The following is a 21,055-nucleotide window of genomic DNA, read 5'->3' on the forward strand; positions in this document are numbered from 1 at the left end:
ATAGTAACGGTAGAAAGACAATAATTTAAAATTATTTTATTTAATCTAATATTTATAATTTTATATAGTTAACATTTAAAATTATACATTTATTATATCTAATATTATGTAATTATTTTAGAAATAATTAATAAATATGACATAAGATAATTTTAAACTGATTTAAATAAATCCATTTTTAGTTGGACAAATCACTTATATCATGACCAATCTACTTTTTCATGAGGGTCATTCTCACAATTAAATAAGAGACTATGGTACTAAGTTAGCATACACATAAAGACAGAGCGCAGTATATAAATGTAGCAACATAATTAGAGAATGTTGTTACACATTGTGGCTCCTTAAATTCTGCTAAAGGATATGTATAAATTAAAGTGGTTTGAGCGAGGTTTCGGTTTATTAGACGAATCGTTGATCTGGTTGGTGCATCTATCCACTCTTTATGTGTACCTTTTTCACTTACTTTTGCACTAAAGTTTCAATTTATATAGTCTAAAAGGTGTTGGGGATTCATCAGATACAGAGAATTTGGTTTCAGCAAACCAACTTCCCTGTCTTTTTTAGTTCTCCAATTCTTTGTAGCTTTGTCTGTAATGTTGTTGGTAGGTATTTTAATAGATTCTTTTCTTCGCTAAGTGTTGGACTGTGTTTTGCATTGCATATTATTTGTGATATTCTGTGTATAGGTTGGCAGGGGTTATTCCAATGCTGACTCATAGTAAATGGTATAAGAGACAGCTTGGAAACTATGTTATTCTCAATTTCTCATATCGTTGACTGCAACTTTTTTAAAAGCTAAGTAAATTAAAAGTTATTGTATATCCTGATCCAACATTAAGACCTAAATTTAAATAAGTTAGAAAAGTCCAATTCATAGATTGGTCTTTGTATATAACCGACCTTCCTAAAAGAGATCGGATACGACACAGACTGCATTGCACTTAACAGTTGAACTAGGATTATTCTTAGTATGATTTTTTTTTCTTTTACTCTATTTCTGTTTCTGTTGCGAAGGAGACAAAATTAAAAAATATCTCCTGACTAGATACGAGACCAAAAAAATGTCTTGTGTCTGGTTATGAGATAAAACACCGAAAAATTTTTTAAAAATGTTTTAAAAGACAGAAAGTGATACTAAAAAATGGGACTAAGATTCAACCCCCTCTCTTAGCCACTAATTCCCATCATTTACAATAGCTGGTTGATAATGAATTAAGCCAAAAACTTTCTGTTAACTTTAACTCAACATAAGAGTAGTACATATAATAAGATTTCTTTATATGATTGCGTGTGATTTAGAGCCTGTTGGGAAAATCTAGAAATGACTTTTTTTTAATTTTTGACTCATAAAAAGTAGTAGTATTAATGTCTGGTGCAATTTTCAAAACCAAATTGCAACTTTTTAAAAAGTTATTTAGAAACTTATAAAGAAGTTAAAAAATGACTTCTTTCATAATACTTCTACTTTTTATCATATTTCTATAAAATAAGTACTTTTAGAGTTAAAAATCTAAATACAAAATAACTTATTTATAAATTATTTTTAATAGAGTCATTTATTATTTAAGTTATTTTATCAAAATGAGTTTAATTAAGTTGATTATCCACACTGGACCTTAATTATCACTTACCACAAAGTTGACTTTCTAAATTGATATTAATTATAAGTGACTAAGATTAATAGATCAATCATATAAAATGCTCTAAATAACTATGACTAGTAATCATTCATTTAGAGCCAGATATATATTTTTTTGAGAAAAAATAAAAAAAATGTAAAAGGCAAATTATTTTTTGGCTATTTTATAAGGGCATGGATAAGCTTATAACCTTAATTAATATTAATTAGTCATATGTTTCTGATTATTAAAAACGCAAAATTAAATATATACATTCCTCCATAGGAATGTAGGGAGATTTTTAATTTCTTCAGTATCCTCATAGTTAACATACAAATAAAAAAAATAGCATGTCTTCTTTATAATTTTGTTATATAGTTCGATTGGCCAAGAATTCACTTTTGTTTTTGTCAAATGACTCATTATTCCATAATTTTGGTTTATTAGGCTTCATGATTATTTTAAAATTTATATAATCTGTATTGTGTGTATTATATGATTAGATATTAAAAAAAAAACTAAAAAAATATTTATGAGTACTTTTCTTAAGAATTATTTCTATTTTTTATTAATTTAATTTTAATAATAATTAATTATAATAAGAGTACATAAAGAGTACACAAAATTAATTATTAAATATTTTTTTTCCAATATCACAGCTTGAATGCATAGCTGAAAATTGCAATATCTTTATTATTGTTATTTCGTATATGATAGATGTTGAATAATATATTATTATTGTTTCTAGAATATAATATAGAACTTAGAGTAGTGAGAAATTGTAGAATGATTATGTTTCTAATCTATTTTTAAGTGTATATGATCTACATCTATCTATACAATATTTTAATTTATCTACCTATATATATTTTTGCAGGTTAACTCCCTCACAAAAATTCAAATTTCTTATTATTACTTTTTTTAGTGAAACTCTCAAAAGTAGTAAATTTGGTACTCTCTTTCATTATTTTTGGTGATTCTTTTCGAGAAACTTGAGAAGCTCTGAGAGGAACACTGGGAAAGTATGATCCTTATACGGTTTGAATTTACAAAAGAACATACCATGATCTCTTTGATAGATTTTTGAATTCTGTAAATCTATTTGGTCAGATTATTTTTTAATATCGATATTATTAATTATTATATATATACCAACCTAAATTACACATGTATGTCCTCCAAATAGGTGTTATTGACCATTCTCCTCTACTCACAACATCTTGGATGATTATCGCTATTATTAATTGTTATATATATACTAACCACAATTCAGTATGTATGTCCTCTAAACAGGTGTCATTGACCATTCTTTTCCACTCACAACGTCTTGGATAATTTTAGGCTCCCATCTAGGGTAATTTTTATGCATGAAAAAAGGATTACCTCAAATGCTAGGATAATATATGCTATTATAAAAAAACTAAGAACAGAACATTTTTTTTTTGTGTGCCTAGTAAAGATATTACAATTTTTACATTCAGCTGTGCTATTGAACAAAAAATTATTTAATGATTAATTTTATGTACTCTTATATACTCCTATTATGATTAATTATGAATTTATTATAATTAGATTGGACAAATCGATTTGACTAAAAAATCGATAAATCAAATTTTAAATCGATTTAAATTAATATTTTTTTTATAAAAAATAACTATAATATTTTTAATATAAAAAAATAATATTAATATAAAGTAAAAATTTTATATTAATATTATATATAGAAGAAAAGGGTTATGATTTAGAATTTTTAAAACTAATATTAATATATAAAAAATAAGAATATTTTAGCCATTTTTTATAATAAGAATATTTTAGTCATTTTTAAATATTAATTTAAATAGATTTAATATTTAATTCATCAATTTTTTTAGCTAAATCAATTTGTATGATTTAATTTTGACAAAATAATATAGTTTAATTAATTATATGTATTAAATTTTAATTATTAAAAAACATCTTTAAAAAATTATTTTAAATATCTTGTCTAAATGACTTCTTAATAAATATATCACGAACAACTATTCTCTCAAGCAACTGAAAAAAAATAAACTACAATTTGTCACTACGGTAAATAATTTAGATGACTCAAACAACCATACTAAATAGCCTAAGACCTCAACAATAAATTAAAATTAAACGCCTAGAAAGTAGAAACTAATTGTAATTACTACATCTTCAGTCAAAAGTAAGTAACTGCCCCTCTAACGAAGTCGGGATAGAAGGTTAGCTGGTAGATAACATTTATTCAAATAAGTAACTGCCCTTAAAATCTCTCAACCCACTTTTAGGAGCCAGTGGCGGAGCTTAGTTCAGACAAGGGGTGGCCACGGCCCCCCAAATTTTTATTAAAAAAATTAGTAATACTTTTTTAAAAAATAAAAAATAGTTCAGTTGGCTCAAATATTTTATTATGACTTAAAATACTAAAATTCAATCTTCATTTCTTGTTTTTATTGCACAATAGTTTTAGTTTTAAACATTCAAAACATATCGAATTTGGACTGAATTGAGTGTATTCGCATTTCGCAGCTCTCTATTCAATAAGCAACACTCCTTCTACCTTTGAGTTCAAATATAAAAAATTAGGTATTTTTTATTTATGTAATTTAATATTATTTTATATTTTACTATTTATTTAATTTAATTTTTTTATATGATAAAAAATATTAGAATATTCAATAAGTATTGATATTATTGTATTTGTATAAATTGATAAAAAATTTAATAAATATTATAAATTTTAATATTTGTCCTTCTAATTTTTTTTTATATATTTTATTGGATATATATTCAAATTTTTATATAAAATAATTATAAAAAATCAAAAAGTTGATGCATTTTTTAAGAGGAAGGCTAATATTCAAGAAGGAAAACATATAACTTTTACAATATCAACATCTGTAGATAGTTCTTCTACTTCAATGAATCACGAAAAAAGTAAGATACAACCTTCAAAAGTTTAAAGAGTTACATCTGATGAGTTTGACCTTAATTCTTTGGAATGATACTCTGAAAAACGGCTTCAAATTTGGGAATATCACCCAAATTAGAGAGATGAGGTTAGATGAGCTTATCTTAAACAGGGTCTATATTAAAAGTATCTTGACAATTATCTTCTATCTGGCCCCCCCCCCCAAAATTTTGTTTCAAGTTCCGCCACTGTTAGGAGTCATATCTCAACTTCCCTAAGATAAAGGGACGGTTATCCACCTTAAAAGGTAACACTACTTTAACGGTGGTTATTGGTTCACCACTATAAATACATTGATACCCATCAGATATCTCTAAATTCCAATATTCTCTAAACTTACTTAGACCCTTGCTGACTTAGGCATCGGAGTGTCTTTGCAAGTATCACTCCATTCTCGCTCATACACAAGTCGGACAAAGGCTCCTAGGCGCAAATATGGTCCAAAGCTTTCTCCATCAAACGATTGGGCCAACCCATCAAGTCCAGTCTATTAATCTCCGGTTACCCGTAGTAAATACGTAACATTGGCGCCGTTGTCGGGGACATAGAGCTCAACCCTTGATAATCGCGGATGATCAACAAGATGGTCAGACAAACACTCGACATGAATAAGATGCAAGCATGTTAAAAAGAAGTTGGAATACAGTTTCTATGGATACCAGAAATCTCGTAAAAACTTCTCCCAATGGACAGAGGATATCAAATAGGGATGATAATTCTACTTCTATAAAGATAACGCACTTGTAGACACCAACCATGGTGGATTGGAAGCCACAAATTTGACACCGTCGTCAAAAAAAAAAGGGAAAAAAGGAACGTGATTGATCACAATCTCTTCATGAAAAAGGATGGACAACGACATATGTGCTGATCGACTTACAGCCTCAGAAAAAAACCATGATACCCAATTATGAATTTGATGCTGTTTGCACACCAATCAAGATGGATGGCATTTAGAAAGAAAGCACACCACAATGAAAACAAAGGAGAAAAAAGCACCGTCCCAAGGTCATTGTAGAAAGCAAACCAAGACGAACTTAAAAGCCAATTGAATTAAAGAATTTTCAATTTAGAAAATTCAATTGGCAAAAGAAGCAACTAGTCTGTAAAAGGACTTCGACAAATTTGCTGGCACAAAAAATACAATCGCACAACCAAGTCCAGTGAAGTTGGAGACAACATAAATGTAAGTCTTCATTGGGGGTATAATCACTTCCAAAAAATTTTCAACATCCCAACGTAGATTCTTATGATGGACCTACCAACGTAGATTCCTGTGATGGACCTACCGATCCACATAGCCATCTCAGCACTTTCAAAGAAGTCTCCAGATTGAAAAATTCTGTACAAATTTCGACCTCTTTTAGAGTTCACAGAGAAAAATTTGACTTCTTTTAGAGCTCACAGAGAAAGTCCGACCTCTTTTAAAGGTCAGACTCTACAATGGGTCAAAAGCCTCCAGACTGATAAAGAAAAATCCGACTTTTTTTTCCCACAAAAAAAGTCCGACCTCTTTTAAAGGTTAGACTCTACAATGAGGACTAAAACCTCATTGCTCACAAAGAATCCGACCTCTTTCATGATCAACTCTACAATGAGATCGAAAACCTCCAAGTTTCTCCAAGTTTAGAAAGAAAATTCGACCTCTTTCCAAGCTTAAAAAGAAAAATCCGACCTCTTCTAAGGATTCAAACTTATGAAGAAAATCTGACCTCTTCTAATGATTCAAGTCTACAAATAAAAATCCGACTTCTTTTAGAGCTTGCGAAGAAAATCCGACCTCTTTTAAGGGGTCAGACTACAAAGAGGTTGAAAATCTCTGAACTTACAAAGAGAAATCCGATCTCTTTAAGAGCTCATAAAGAAAAATCTGACCTCTTTTAAAGGTCAGACTTTACAACATGGTCGAATAAGCTTAGAGCTTATAAAGAAAAGTCCGACATCTTTCTCAATGTACGACTTCAAGAACCAGATCCCAAGCATAAATGGCCATGAGAAGGTCATACGAAGAAATTTTACAACATATCCGACTTACTCAAAAGCGATCTACCTAGATTGTACCATGTCTACAAAAAAGGGATACTACAGCCAGAGAGCGCGCCTTACTCTATAATGCACACTTTTTCTGACTTGTAGTGATGAGATCCAAAGTGGGGCAAGAAGTTATAAATGCAAATCATGCTCCGACCTCACTAAGCCACTTGTACTAAAACAAGCTGGCAATGGGCAAACCTAAAACGAATTGCAAAAATAACTCGAGGACAGCGTGATCATAATTAAATATCACCACAAAGAAAATGTAAACCCGACCTCACAACAATTTGTCTAAAACAAATTGAAAAAGGATGGTGATTTGTAAGAATGCCTCCTCAAGCCAAGAGATAAATATCTGACCTTACTAGGTCGACACAACAAGTATAAAACAAGTTATCCGAACTCCCAGAAAGAGAGTCCGAAATAACTTGTAAATATCACATAGCAACAAATAGTGAGATTCAAGAATGACATGACTGAATGCTCAAGTAGGGGCACTATTCATACACTGGCTTATTATGAGAGCCAAGTCCAAAATTATTAAAAACCAAAGACAATATTCTACAATGATGTCAGAGTACGAAAGAAGAACTCGACCTCCTTCCAGAAATCCGAGAGGAAACTCATATAAGAAAAGAGGTTTTGAGAAATTTTACAATGAAGTTGGTAACATTCAAGTTAAAAAAGAAAAGCTTGACCTCCTTTCGGAAATTCGAGAGCAAACTCGGATAAGAAAAGAGATTTTGAGACAAAGGATGGTTACGAGATTCGTCACAAATGACCTTATCCTGATAAGACATAATATCGAGTTACAGAGATCGGGTGAAGGAAAGCTGACAGCAAACCCTACAAGATTACTGAAATCTTAGAAAAGGACTACTATAAAGTGCCTGACCTCAAGAGTGAAGAACTGCCCAGGCCGCGACACACCTCCAACATAAGGAGATACTACAATTTTTTATGGAAATTGATTTTCTACAATTAACACACACCAATTGAATCTCGATAAACCGCAAAAATCACGGGCCGATCATATAGAAATCACCTGGATGAAGCGACGAGAAACCAATTGGTGGAAAGAAGTTACATATGCGAATTGGAAAGAAAACACCTTGAAACAACTCGAGCAAACGGGTTGAAAAAGTTGTGTTCAGAACAAGTCGCAAAAGTAACTTAACTAAATATGCCCCTCGAGGCATAAATATGATTTAACAACTCGACCAACACGAGTAACAAATGAATCGTACAAAATTTCAAGCCCACGATCTCATCTCTACAAGTTCCAAAATAAACGACTTAGTCGTATAAAATGAAACAAATTCACAAAAACAAGTTATCCAAAGAAAACTTGTTCTAGCATTCACAACAACATAAAGGCAACTCAGATTAAAAGAGTTGTGCCAGTCAACCAAATTTTCAACGAAATTGTGTCAAGCACAAGTCATGACTATCTAAAAGCAAAGTTTTAAAAGTGATTTGTATCAAAACAAATCATTAAAGCAAAGCATTAAAAGTGATTTTTATCAAAATGAATCACTAAACTAAAGTCAAAACAAAAATCCTTCAACCAAATGACTCGTACAGAAATGTGTTGAAAAGAAAAGAAAGAACTGTAAACGTTTATGAACAAAGTCAAAACGTAAAAACTATCCTCCAAAACAACTCAGGTAAAATGAGTTGTATCATATACAAGGATGACAATCTTGTAAAAACTAGAAAGGGGAGGGAATAAGCATATAATCCCTTCACCTAAGGCGCCAATTTATGTTCAACAAAGCGCAAAAATCACGAGTTGACCTTTTTGATGGTCGCTCGGATAAAGCGATGAGGTTCAAATTAGTGTCCAATGGTTATAATACGGCTTGATGATTTAAAACAACTCAAGCTCATGAGTTGAACGAAATCGAGTAAAAAATAACCATATGATCTAAGCATTTGTATTAAAACAAATCACGCAAAACAACTTGATACATAACTAGTTGTACTTTAAAAGAGTGACTTATATAAAAAAATAGGTCACCTATAAAAAAAAACTCGGAATGAATGAGTTCAACAAATCATTCAGAGGCTTCACTCGATAATCCTATCCGCTTGATTGTTCGAGTCTGACTTCATAGAGCTCGACCTCGAGCAGGGGCATAATGGATAAAGCAATGAAGTCCGATGCTTATAAAGATTATCTGATACTTTAAAAGGGCTCAAAATAATCAATTTGTACTTGAAACAAGTTGTGAAATCCTAAAAACAGGAATTTAGATGCGTTGTATGAAATTAGATCAAGAAATAGCCACATTTTAATTAAACGATTTAAAATGAAACAAATCGTAAGACCTTAAAACTACTCGCATCGAACGAGCTAGACGAGGTTATACTAAAAAATAAATTATGAGTTTTGAAATAAATGATTTGTATCAAAACAAATCGTAAGAAATCATAACTATAAGTTTCAAAAATGATTTGTATTAAAACAAATCATGAAGCTGTTCGAACTAAAACGAGTTGTACAAATCAATTGTAGAAAAAAGACTTGGCAAAAAACAAGTTGATGAGAGCAAGTCGCACAGAATGTGAAAACTACTTGTGATATCAGGTCACCAAACGACAACTTTTAAAGAAGTAACCACTACACGGCAACAAAATGATAGCGTATGAAAAACGCACAAATAGTTACGGTGTAACATTACGAAAACGTTACATCATTCAAATCATGTTATGTCGACCGACCTCCTTGGCTTTAGACCTCAAACTACAAAGCTCAAACATTTCGACTTGATCATCTGATTTCTCGAGTCCGACTTCATAAAGTTCGACCTCGAGCAGGGGCACTGTTCCTACCTTGCCCCAATATTAAGACCCAGGTCCAAATAAGCTAGAAAAGCCCAATCCATAGATTGATCTTCGCATATAACCGACCTCCCTATAAGAGGTCGGATACAACACAGACTCCCTTCTAAGGAAGTCAGGATAGAATGTTAGCTGGCAGATAACACTTATTCAAATAAGTAACTGCCCCTAAAATCTCTCAACCCACTTCCAGGAGCCATATCTCAACTTCCCTAAGATAAAGGGACGGTTATCCACCTTAAAAGGTGGCACTACTCCAATGGTGGTTATTGGTTCACCACTATAAATATGATGACACCCCTCAAGTATCTCTAAGTTCCAATATTCTCTAAACTTGCTTAGACCCTTACTGACTTAGACATCGGAGTGTCTTTGCAGGTACCACCCCCCATTCTCGCTCATACACAAGTCGGACGAAGGCTCCTAAGCGCAAACCTGGTCCAAGGCTTTCTCCATCAAACGATTGGGCCAACCCATCAAGTCCAGTCCATTAATCTCCAGTTATCCATCGTAACAATTACTACTATAAAATTCATCTTAATTTAAGATATAATAGCAATAAGAATATACTACGTGTGGAAATTTTGATAGAAAATATAAAATAAATATAAATGTTTTAAGTTTTTTATACATTAAATGGATTCTTCAAAATAAAAAATTTTATGTATTTACTTTCTTAATCATTTTTTCTAACATAAAACAAATGTTTGTTGAGATTAAGGATGATTAATTATGATAATTAGAGAACTAATTCTGATTTTAAGAGTGCTATATAAGTAGAGAGGGAAAACTCTATTGTTGACATGACTCATTTTTGTTCTACTGAATTTTTCAATATTTCTATGCTTTAACTTTTCGATTTCTCTTTCTCTCTTTCTATTCTTCTACGATAGAACTACTGCTGCAAAATTCCTTTCATGGTATCAAGAGTTACAGGTGTTTGATCCATGGCTTCCCCCAATAAAGATTCTGCTAATTCCAATTCCAATTCCAACACACTCTTCTCTCTTCTTCTGTTATCAACTATATTCCCCCAAATTTCTTCAATAAGAAATCCTTTCACCCGATTAGTGACAAACTTGGTGAGAATAATCACAAGACTTGGCAACAGCAAGCTCTCTTTGCCATTCGAGGACAAGATCTTGAAGATCATCTTCATCCAACACGAATTCTTCCTCAATTTGATTCCAGGGCAAATCAGCAAGCTGGGATTGAATCTCAACAATTCAAACAATGGAGGCAGGACGACTATAATCTTGGCCATGGATGCTCGCATCTATGAATTCTGATTTCAAAAGTAAAATGGTTGGGTGCATCTTTGCTTATGAAATTTGGGGAAATATTGAAGAATATTTCGAGAAATCCATCAAGTATAATGTTAAACAACTCAAAGCACAACTCAAATTGGTCAAGAAACATGGTATGTCTACTCAAGATTATATCTCAAAAATTAAAAGTCTTGCTGATTCTTTGGCAGCCTTAGGTTACCCTCTTCCGACAGAAAAACATGTAAAAGCTATTCTTAAGGGTTTAAATGAAGACAATCAAAGTATTTTAATCACAATCAATGCGAAACCTGAAATGTATAGTCTTTGTGAAGTGCAAACTCTGGTTTTGACTCATGATGACATGATGATTATGTTCAGAAATCTAGATAATGTTCTTATACAAGCTAATTTTGCTCAAAGCTCTTTTCCTTCTATGTCAAATACTGTGAGAGGCAATCCGATGAGAGGAAGGGGGAGAGGTGGAGGTCGACCTTTGAGAGGCACACAGTATCATGGTTTAGTCCTGCACCGAAGCGATGATATGAGATTATATGGATTTGCAGATTCAGATTGGACTGCAGATCTAGAAGATAGAAAGTCGGTGTTAGGGTATTGTCTGTATTTTGGGGCTAACTTAATTTCTTGGATGTGCAGGAAACAACCAACTATAAGTCGTTCCTCTGCAGAAGCAGAATTTAGGAGTGTAGCAGCTTGTGAAGCTGAGGTACAATGGCTCAAGCATTTGTTAGAAGAATTGGATGTCAAGCTTCAAACTGCTCCAACGATATATTGTGACAACTTAAGCACTGTTTCGTTAATGGCAAATCTTGTGTTACATGACAAGACTAAACATTTCCAGTTTGAAGTACAATTAATCAGGGACAAGATAAATAAAAAACAGTTACATGTTATGCATATTCCAGGGACAGACCAGGTTGCTGATCTTCTTACGAAACCTTTGACAACCTCCACATTTAAAAGACTGAGATTCAAACTGCAAATTGTCCCAAGGCCAAGCTCGAGTTTGAGGGGGGTGTTGAGATTAAGGATGATTAATTATGATAATTAAAGAACTAATCCTGATTTTAAAAGTGCTATATAAATAGAGAGGAAAAACTCTATTGTTGATATGACTCATTTTTATTCTACTGAATTTTTCAATATTTCTATTCTTTAGCTTTTCGATTTCTCTTTCTCTCTTTCTATTCTTGTGCGATAGACTACTGCTGCAAAATTCTTTTCAAATGTTAAGGTAAGTGTGCATATCAAACCAGGCCCCAAAAGAAATAGTAAGCGTGCAAAGGATTTTATAATAACATCAATAGTATTATAGGGAGGAACCTCACTCATTTGAATGCATAATTGAAACCAATGATAGATAAATAACAAAAATAGGAGGACCCCCAATGCGTAGTTAAAACTAATAGCGATAATAATAACAATAAGAATGAATGGACGAGGTATTTCCTTTTGATTAATATAAACGGAGAAGAACATCTGCAAATCGCAAGTGAATTGTGATGCACCGGATTCTGAAGTAGCCAAGTATATGCTGGCCACAGACATAGCTATTAGGCTACAGCTGATGAAACCACTAGTAGTACATGAGCAAAGCCCGCTAGGGAAACATAATATTTATATGAAAATAATAGGGGCCCATGGACGGGCTTGTCTGCTAGCTCTAAGGAGGCCCACCAGTTGAATGATATAAGATGGTATAACAAAACAATTTATGATATTAACTAACTTGGGTTGGTCAAATGGTCAGTTTATTCGTCTGTTTAAGTAAGTGTCGAGTGTTCAAATTCTGCTTTGTACATGCAGCAACTTATTGGCGAGTGGCAAGACCCTTAGACAAAGTTTAGATTCGCGATGGATTAGTCTCGAGCGTACTGGAGATATCATGTTAGTCCTTGTTATTATTTCTGTAATCAGACAAGCATGGATTTGATTGCTGGATTTGGTGAAAGGATATCTTGGAAGATTTCAAGCAATAAGTATTGGTGTGGTGGCTGTTATTTGGGAAAGCAAGAAACTTAACATCATCAATAATAGTATTTCATGCAATAGTATTGCTTTTTTTCCCTCGTAGTTTCCCTTTTTTTAAGGGCAATAGACACATTATTACTTGTAGCTGATTTCACTTTTAGTAGCATAAGGCTCGCCTGTGTAATTTGTATTAATTGCATTATTACATGATAGTGTGTTAAACTTACAGATTGAGTTGAACCCTTAGTTTATTGGGTTGACATTATGGTTACTTTGGTTTGATTCCTTATGAAATTTGAAGCCACATATTGGTGAAGAAATGCTCCAATATTCACACCGTAATTGCATTCTGTATAAATTGATGTTTTGTTTGGATTGGTTTTTGGATCTACCCCAACCATGTCTTGCTATTCCTTCAGCGGCTTCTCTTCATGAGTTTTAAGAAAAGAACAATAAAATAATATTATGGTCACCAGTATGAGATTGAACCTTTTTTTTTTTCATTTTCTTTTGGGTCAAGAACAGCATAATGGTCCTTACAAAACTCTCCTTATTCCTTATTGGTCTAAACAATTTTGGGCCTCAAGGTGGATCATGGATCAAGCCAATATTGAACCGAATAGGTGTAGTATTAATTTGGATCAGTCCACTCGCAGGGATGGATTCAGAAATGATATTACGGGGGGCCAAAAACACATAATATTAAAAATTATGTAAAAAAATTATATAATATAAGATGTATTACAAAAATATACCGATAGAGAATATATTTTAAAAAAAATGTGTATACTTTTTATTAACGAAGTGGTCGAATCTTCGTATCATAAAATTCACCGATAATAGAATTTGTGTCAAATTTTTCAATAATTTTTCTTTTTAATATAATTAAAAGACAATTAGTAAGAAATTCATCTTTTATTTTGTTTCTAAGTTATTTTTTACAATATTTATAGTTGAAAAAGATCTCTTAATTGTAGCAGTTGAAACAGAGAAAATTAATACCAAATGAATAAAAAAAGACGGCCACAAGAAAAAAAAATTCACTTTATGAGATTTAAAAAATTTTATTTAATTAAAAAATATTAGTAATAATATCTTTTTTAGATTTTTTTAATATTGTTACTTATTTTTTAGATATTAAAAATTATTAATATTTAAATTAGATTGAACTTTTATTTATACTAAACTAAATAATAAATAATTTTTTAAAAAAATTTAAATTACATAATAACTTATTACTATTAAAAAAAGTTGGGGGCTGAGGCCGCCACTCGCCCCCTTTATGTCCGTCCCTACCCACTCGTCCGTTTAAGCAAGTGTCGGGAGTTCGAACCTCGCCTTGTGCATGCAGTAACCCATTGGCCAGCGGCAGACCCTTAAATGGAGCTCAGATTCGCAACAGATTAGTCCTTAACTTGTCGAGTTGGGGGATACCGTTTGGGTAAACAAAAAAAACAAATTGGATCAATTTCATGAAGTGGGAGAGTAGTAATCATGGGATGAAGTTTGCACTAGGGAATGGTGATCCAAACGTCACTATTTATGAGGCTATGATCCATGCATTGCTCTTCAAATGCCACAGCTTTGCGCTAATGATGCATTTACAACATTGGAGAGGAACTAGAGAAAACTACCAAAATGGGAAACAAGAGTGTCATATTCATTGTTACAAAAATGTGGTTCTAACTGCAATAATTCCCTTTACCAAATTTTAGCAGTCCCTTGAAGTAGATGTCATAATAAGTAACCACTAGCTGAAGTCATTTTGCAACAGAAATGAGTACTAGTGCCTATGCTATACACCCAACCTCATTAATACTCCTCCATAGGCCTAGAGAAGGAGTAGTAGTACTAGTACCAATTGTACTGGATGGAACCTGCAATTAAAAGAGAGGGCCCATAAATGACAATGCCTCCCTAACCACCTCATTAAAACACATTCATATGTTGATAAATAAGCATATAGCTCATAAGCTCAACCAACTTGAATCAGTCTAGTAGTCAGTTTATTTGTCTGTTTAAATAAGTGTCGGACATTTAAAATATAGCTTTTAAAAATTAAGAATGGTTTCAAAATCACTTAAAAAAAAAATTTTCAAAATTAACTTGTACTTATCAAAATTGAAAAGTGTATTATAATCTCATACATTAATTAATATCTAAATTTTAAAAATTATTATAATATTTTTAAATTTTAAATTTAAAAACATTTAATATCTATTATAGTATTTTTAAATTTTAAAAATTATTTTACTAATCACACTTATTATTGTTTAAGCTTATTAAAAATCAGTTTCAATTTAATTTTTCATATACATATGTTACATCTTTCAAAAAGTAAACTAAACCGTAGTCAATGAATAATAACTCAAATGGCATAGTCTCCTCATACTCAATTAAGAGGTTGCGGATTCGAGTCTTCTATCTTTGGTAAAAAAAAAAAAAAAACTAAACCGTAGTAAATTACTTCATGTTGTATTCATATAAAAAAAATATACTATATTATCTAATCAAATAATAATAATAATATAGATTCCCAACCTGGGAATCATTTTCCATTACGTAATGACTGAAGTTGAACTGAATTTCTACAGTGAATTGCTATTGGAATTTTAGAAGGTATGATTTTACAACTTACGTGACTCATGGCAGAGACAGGTCACATCTTTTTCTTTAGCAATGACTAGTGAGAATGTAATTTAATAAATAGCATTAATGCAAAACCACCATTCAAATTCTCTAGCAGGGAACCACCTTGATAAAATATCAACCACCTTAACTTTACAGGGAAAAACAGCACCAACTTCTACTATTCTATTTTCAACCCCAAAATCACTTTAAAAAAAAATAAGTATAAATTCAATTAAAAATAAAACTCTTTTCTATCCCCTTTCTTTAGCCAATTTTTGTTAAAGCAAACCAAACCATGAGTGGGAAACATGGATGAATGAAGTTGGCACTATAATAATAATAATAAATAAGAATTAAGAAGCTCCCAATCCCAAGCCCCTCCTTTTGAGAACCAAAAAACAATGCAATAACATCCATTTGAACTAAGCAACACTTCCATGATGAGAGCCATCATCATAGTAATAAGGGGGCTAATTGCCATCATTCTTGGTTGACTTTGTTCTGTTGATATCTGGGGTTAGGAGGGGTGGTGGTGCCAAGCTCTTGCAACATCTTCACCACTCTTCTCATTGCAGGCCGGTTTATTGGGAGGGGGCTTGTGCACACAAGGCCAATGTTGAGCACCTTACATATATCTTGTTTGAAAGAAGAATCTAGCCTTGAGTCAACCACATGCTCCACACCTTTTTGATCCAAGGTTGTGCAAACCCATGAAACCAAGTCCTTTTCCCCAAATTCAGGGTCTACCGGCCTCCTTCCACTAACCAACTCTAGTATCACAACACCAAAGCTATATATGTCACTCTTCTCATTCACTCTAAGCGTGTATGCATATTCTGCACATGCCAAATTCACAATGTCAGTTAGGCTTGCCTCCAAAACAGAATATACATCATAATTTATAATGCTAAATTACTTGGTAATACTAATAACACTATTGGTCCTGTGTGATTTTCTTGCAAAAACTCAAATATCAAACTAATCTATTGAGACAAACTTGAGCAATGATTAATCAATTCACATGAAATGCTTTACTAACCTGGTGCAATATATCCACAAGACCCTGCTATGACAGACATGGATTTTGTTCCTTTTCCGGTGGTTTCGACAACCTTAGCTACTCCGAAATCTGCCACCCTTGCACCAAACTCTCCATCCAGCAAGATATTGTTAGATTTCACGTCTCTATGTACAATTGGAGGAACACAATCATGGTGCAGATAAGAGAGGCCTTCTGCGGCATCAACCGCTATCTTGTACCTGGTTGGCCAATCCAACAACCCTCCCTTGCTGCTATGCAGCAAATCACCAAGGCTTCCATTCGGCATGTACTCATAAACTAACAGCTTGCAATCCCTTGTGGTGCAGCAGCACCAGAGCTTCACAATGTTCTTGTGCCTAATTTTACCCAATGTCTCAACCTCTGCATCAAAAGCATTGTCTTGAAATCGGCCATTTTCGACATCTCCACCACATTCTATTTCCTTCTTAACCCCTTCCCATATCTTCTTCACGGCGACAGCTTCACCGTTACTAAGCACAACCTTGTAGACTTTCCCAGAAGATCCGCTTCCTATCACATTATCTTCATCAAGGCAGTTCAAGATCTCATCCTCACCAAAACCCAGTTTGTGAAATGACATCAGTGTCCACTTTGACTTATCAATAGCCCTTGCATTCTTGAAACCCTTGTACTTGAAGTAGAACCATACCACACCAACAACAAACACCAAAGTGGCAACAATGAACATGGTTCTAAGCAACCAAACAAAGCTTCTACTCTTATCCTTATCTCTTCCATTACATAAACCCTTCAAATCCCCACACAAACCAGGGTTACCAAGAAAGCTAGCCTTGTACATATCCTTAGCCAACATTGGGGGAAGTTCTCCATTCAACTGATTATGAGACAAATTGAGCTCATTCAGCCTCAAATTCTGCAAACCAAGGGGCACTTTCCCAGAAAACTTGTTATTAGAAAGATCAAGAAAATTAAGCACTGACAAACTACCAATTTCCTTAGGGATTTCACCACCAATCTCATTGTTAGCCAAATTCAACTCGTTCAGTTTCTTCCATGATTTAATCTCATTGGGAAGCTCTCCACTGAGCTTATTGTTATGCAGATCAAGAGTACCAAGCTGACCAAGATTCACAAAACTCTGAGGCAACGAGCCATTGAACTTGTTATCGCCACCAGAAAATTCCTGAAGAGTTTCCAACCATCCAATCTCTTGAGGGATTGGACCCTCGAAACCGTTCTTCGAAAGCCTCAACAGCGAAAGATTCCTCGCTCCGGCAATGGTACTCGCGATTGAACCAGAAAATGAGTTGTCGACAAGCTCAAGCAGAGACACATGAGGAAGACCCCACAAACCCGCCGGAACCTCGCCGGAAAACCGGTTGAAACCAAGCCTTACACGCGTTAAGCTTGTGCATGCGCCAAGACTCGCCGGAACCTCGCCGGAAAACGAGTTATATATCAACAGAAGCTCCTCCAACTGGCCGTGATCGCATAGAGTCCCCGGAATGGGACCGGAGAACTGGTTGGTCGAGAGATCAATCCATCTCAACGGCGCATTCTTCCCCAGATTCTCCGGCAACTTCCCGGTGAACCTGTTGTCGAACAACCTCAACTCATAGAGATTCGGCGAGTTTGCAATGGTCGCCGGCAAGTTCCCTTGGAAGCGATTCTCGTAAAGGTTGAGACTTTCGAGCGGTAAACGGCAGAACTCATCGGGAAGTTCACCTTCCAAGTGGTTCATGGACAGATCAACGAGCCTCAAGGAGGTAAGGTTCGACATTCCCTTGGGTAACTCGCCGGACAACGAGTTGTTATACAACTCGAGCTGAACCAGGCGAGTCAACCCGGTGAGCGAAGCGGGAATGGAACCGTGGAGGTTATTGAATGCAAGGTCCAAGTCGACGAGGCTCTTGAGGTTACCGAGTGATTCGGGTATTTCACCGACGAGGTTGCACTGAGTGAGCCACAGAACCTCAAGGTTCGTGAGGTTGCCGAGCTCCGGCGGAATCGGAGCCGGTGAAAATGGGTTGTAAGAGAGGTTGAGCATCTTGAGGGTGGTGATGTTGCCGAGGGAAGGTGGTATGGTTCCTTCTAGAAGATTGTAGACGAGGCTGATGACTTGGAGTTTCTGGAAGGCTCCGAAGGAGGGAGGGATGGGGCCGGAGAAGTTGTTTCCGGCGAGGTCGAGGTGGCGGAGGTTGGGGAGCAAGGAGAGAGAATGAGGGAGGGGTCCGGTGAGGAGGTTCTGGGAGAGGTCGAGGTGGAGGAGGGAGCGGCAGAGGGAGATGTCGGAAGGGAGAGTGTCGTTGATGGAGTTGTTGAAGAGGATGAGGGTGGTGAGGTTGCGGAGGCGGCAAAGGGAGTGAGAGGGGAATGGGCCAAAGAGGTTGGCGGAGGAGAGGTCGAGGGTGACGACGGTGTGGGAGTGGCAGGTGACACCGAACCAGTTGCAGGGAGTGGAGTCTCTGGTGTTCCAGTTGGAGAGCGTGGAATGAGGGTCTTCCATGGCGAGCTTCATTTCATACAGGAACAGTCCTTCTTGGTTCAGTGACTCTGCTGCCGCTGATAGAACCGCCAGAACCAGCAACACTGAGATTGGACGCATTGTTTCTTGAGTGAAGTGATGAAGAAGAAGAAGAAGAAGAGAATGGAGAAGGGGAGTGAAGTCAGATTGTATTTGATTTAATGCTGCCGCTTGGACCATGCATTCACCATTCCCATTCATCTTTATCCTTCAACTCTTGTCAACTTACAATCATTACAGCTTTTTTTATTTTTTTTTAAACATTCTGATTTCTATTTAAAAAAATAAAAAAATTAAAAATTAAAATCGTATTTTTCAATTTTTACATTTTTTTTAAAAAATATATAATTTAAAATTAAATCCTTCAATTTTACTTTTTGACAAATGACTCCTGTATAAATGGCTTAAAAATTAATTATATATTCTCAATCTCTGCAACGTGTTAGTTATAGTTTGTTCTTTTTTCTTATAACTTTCAAGCTAATACAAAGAGAAAGTAATATAATGTGATTAGTTGGGGATTAGTTTGCTAAATGTCGAAAGATCATTCATAAACAAAACAAAATTAAAAGGGTGGGTATGTATAGGCTTTTTTTATATAAATAAATACCATAAATATATTATTTTCTAAAATAGCAAGAAAAGAAATGATTCTGAAAATGTGTAGGGTCATTTTAGGCGGAAATTAGATTTACACTCGAATTTAAGTGTGGTAGCCACGAAATGAGACTGACAAGAGTAGGAGGCGTATCTGGTTCGACGTCCACGAAATAGGTGTAGAGGCCATTTTGTGATTGGCGCCAGTGAAATAGTGCACTCTCAAATGCACAATCCCATTTTCTTTTTTGCCGTTTCCGTTTCTCTCTCGCTCCTCTTTCTCACTTTTCTCTCCTTCTCTATCTACAAAAAGGTTCTCCAAAACAGATAAACAACACCACCACTCTCCTCTGCCGCAGAACCTGAAAAGCGAATTTGGGAGCTTTTGAAGAGAGTAAAGGTGCCAATACAGGTTTGGATCCTGAGATTCATTTTGAATCGGGTTGTTTATACCCGTTCACTTCTTCAAGCAGCGCTATGCAGAGAAGGATCAAACTGCAGTATGATGAACTCGTCAAGTGCAACGAGTCCAAAAAATTGACACTCGTCCAGGTTAAAAATAATACATTTTTCTTAAACTTTGAGTATGATTTTGTTTTGTGTTTGAAACAATGGAAACAAGCTTTTATGGTTAGCTTTTAATGATTAGTTATAGTTTTTGAAACTCTTGTTCTGATTCTAAATTTTCTATCAACCGTTGGATTATGTGATGGTTGTTTATTTTAGCTTTCATTAATGAAATCAAGAAGCTGAAAAAATTTATTTCGCATATAGTACCATTGACTTGGACTTCAATTCGTAGATGCCCCACCGGAGTTGGCCATTTTACTGGCGCCAGGCACAAAATGGTCTTCCCACCCTTTTTGTGGACGCCGAGGCAGAAATACTTTCTGCTTCTCTCAGTCCCATTTCATGGCTACCACACTTGAATTGAAGTATAAATCCAATTTGTATGCGCCCCGTTTAAAGTGTCCCTGTACATTTTCAAAACTATTTCTCTTCATTCGTATTTTGGGAAATAATATATTTGTGATATTTATTTATTTAAAAAAGCCGATATATATATGGTGAATTCTATGGTGCCTAAAACTTGATGTCTAATTTTTGTCTAACTTACTTCTTATGGCAACTTTTGAATATTTAATAGTTATTTATTTTTATACTTTTAAAATTAAATATTGATTTTTAACCCTTTTTAGTAAGTTAAGCATACACTTTTAGGCACCATAGCAATCACCTATGTATATACGTGGTAGTCTATACGATTTAGTAGTAGATAGTACTGCCACCATGAATTCACCCAAACACGAGAAGAAAAAAAGAAAATATAGTACCGTCATGTAGAAATGCATCTTATTTTTCAAATTTAAATATTTCAATGACAATGAATGATGGACTTCACTTAATTATTTTTTTTATGAGGTAGGGGGATCAAAGACCCCAAGTAAGAAAGAAAGACAAGAAACAACTATCCAGACTAAGAGCTTCTAGGGTGCAAAAAATTAAAATAGTCCAAATCTAAAATATTAGGAGGAGGCACATAAAAAA

The 21,055-nt window shown here is 34.3% G+C and overlaps 1 protein-coding gene across 1 annotated transcript; it reads right to left on the reverse strand.

Annotated features, from left to right (window-relative positions):
- Positions 1-15,429: 15,429 nt before the first annotated feature.
- Positions 15,430-19,134, reverse strand: LOC112714538 (receptor-like protein kinase HSL1). The gene is made up of 2 exons (XM_025766151.3): positions 16,402-19,134; positions 15,430-16,198 (listed from the first exon to the last, which is right to left on the reverse strand). Exons 1-2 carry the CDS (start codon positions 19,109-19,111, stop codon positions 15,843-15,845), a joined length of 3,066 nt encoding a protein of 1,021 aa, XP_025621936.1. The 5' UTR covers positions 19,112-19,134; the 3' UTR covers positions 15,430-15,842.
- Positions 19,135-21,055: the final 1,921 nt, after the last annotated feature.

This window comes from Arachis hypogaea, chromosome 10 (assembly GCF_003086295.3).
Source record: "Arachis hypogaea cultivar Tifrunner chromosome 10, arahy.Tifrunner.gnm2.J5K5, whole genome shotgun sequence".
In the NCBI taxonomy this organism is placed as follows: Eukaryota; Viridiplantae; Streptophyta; class Magnoliopsida; order Fabales; family Fabaceae; genus Arachis; species Arachis hypogaea.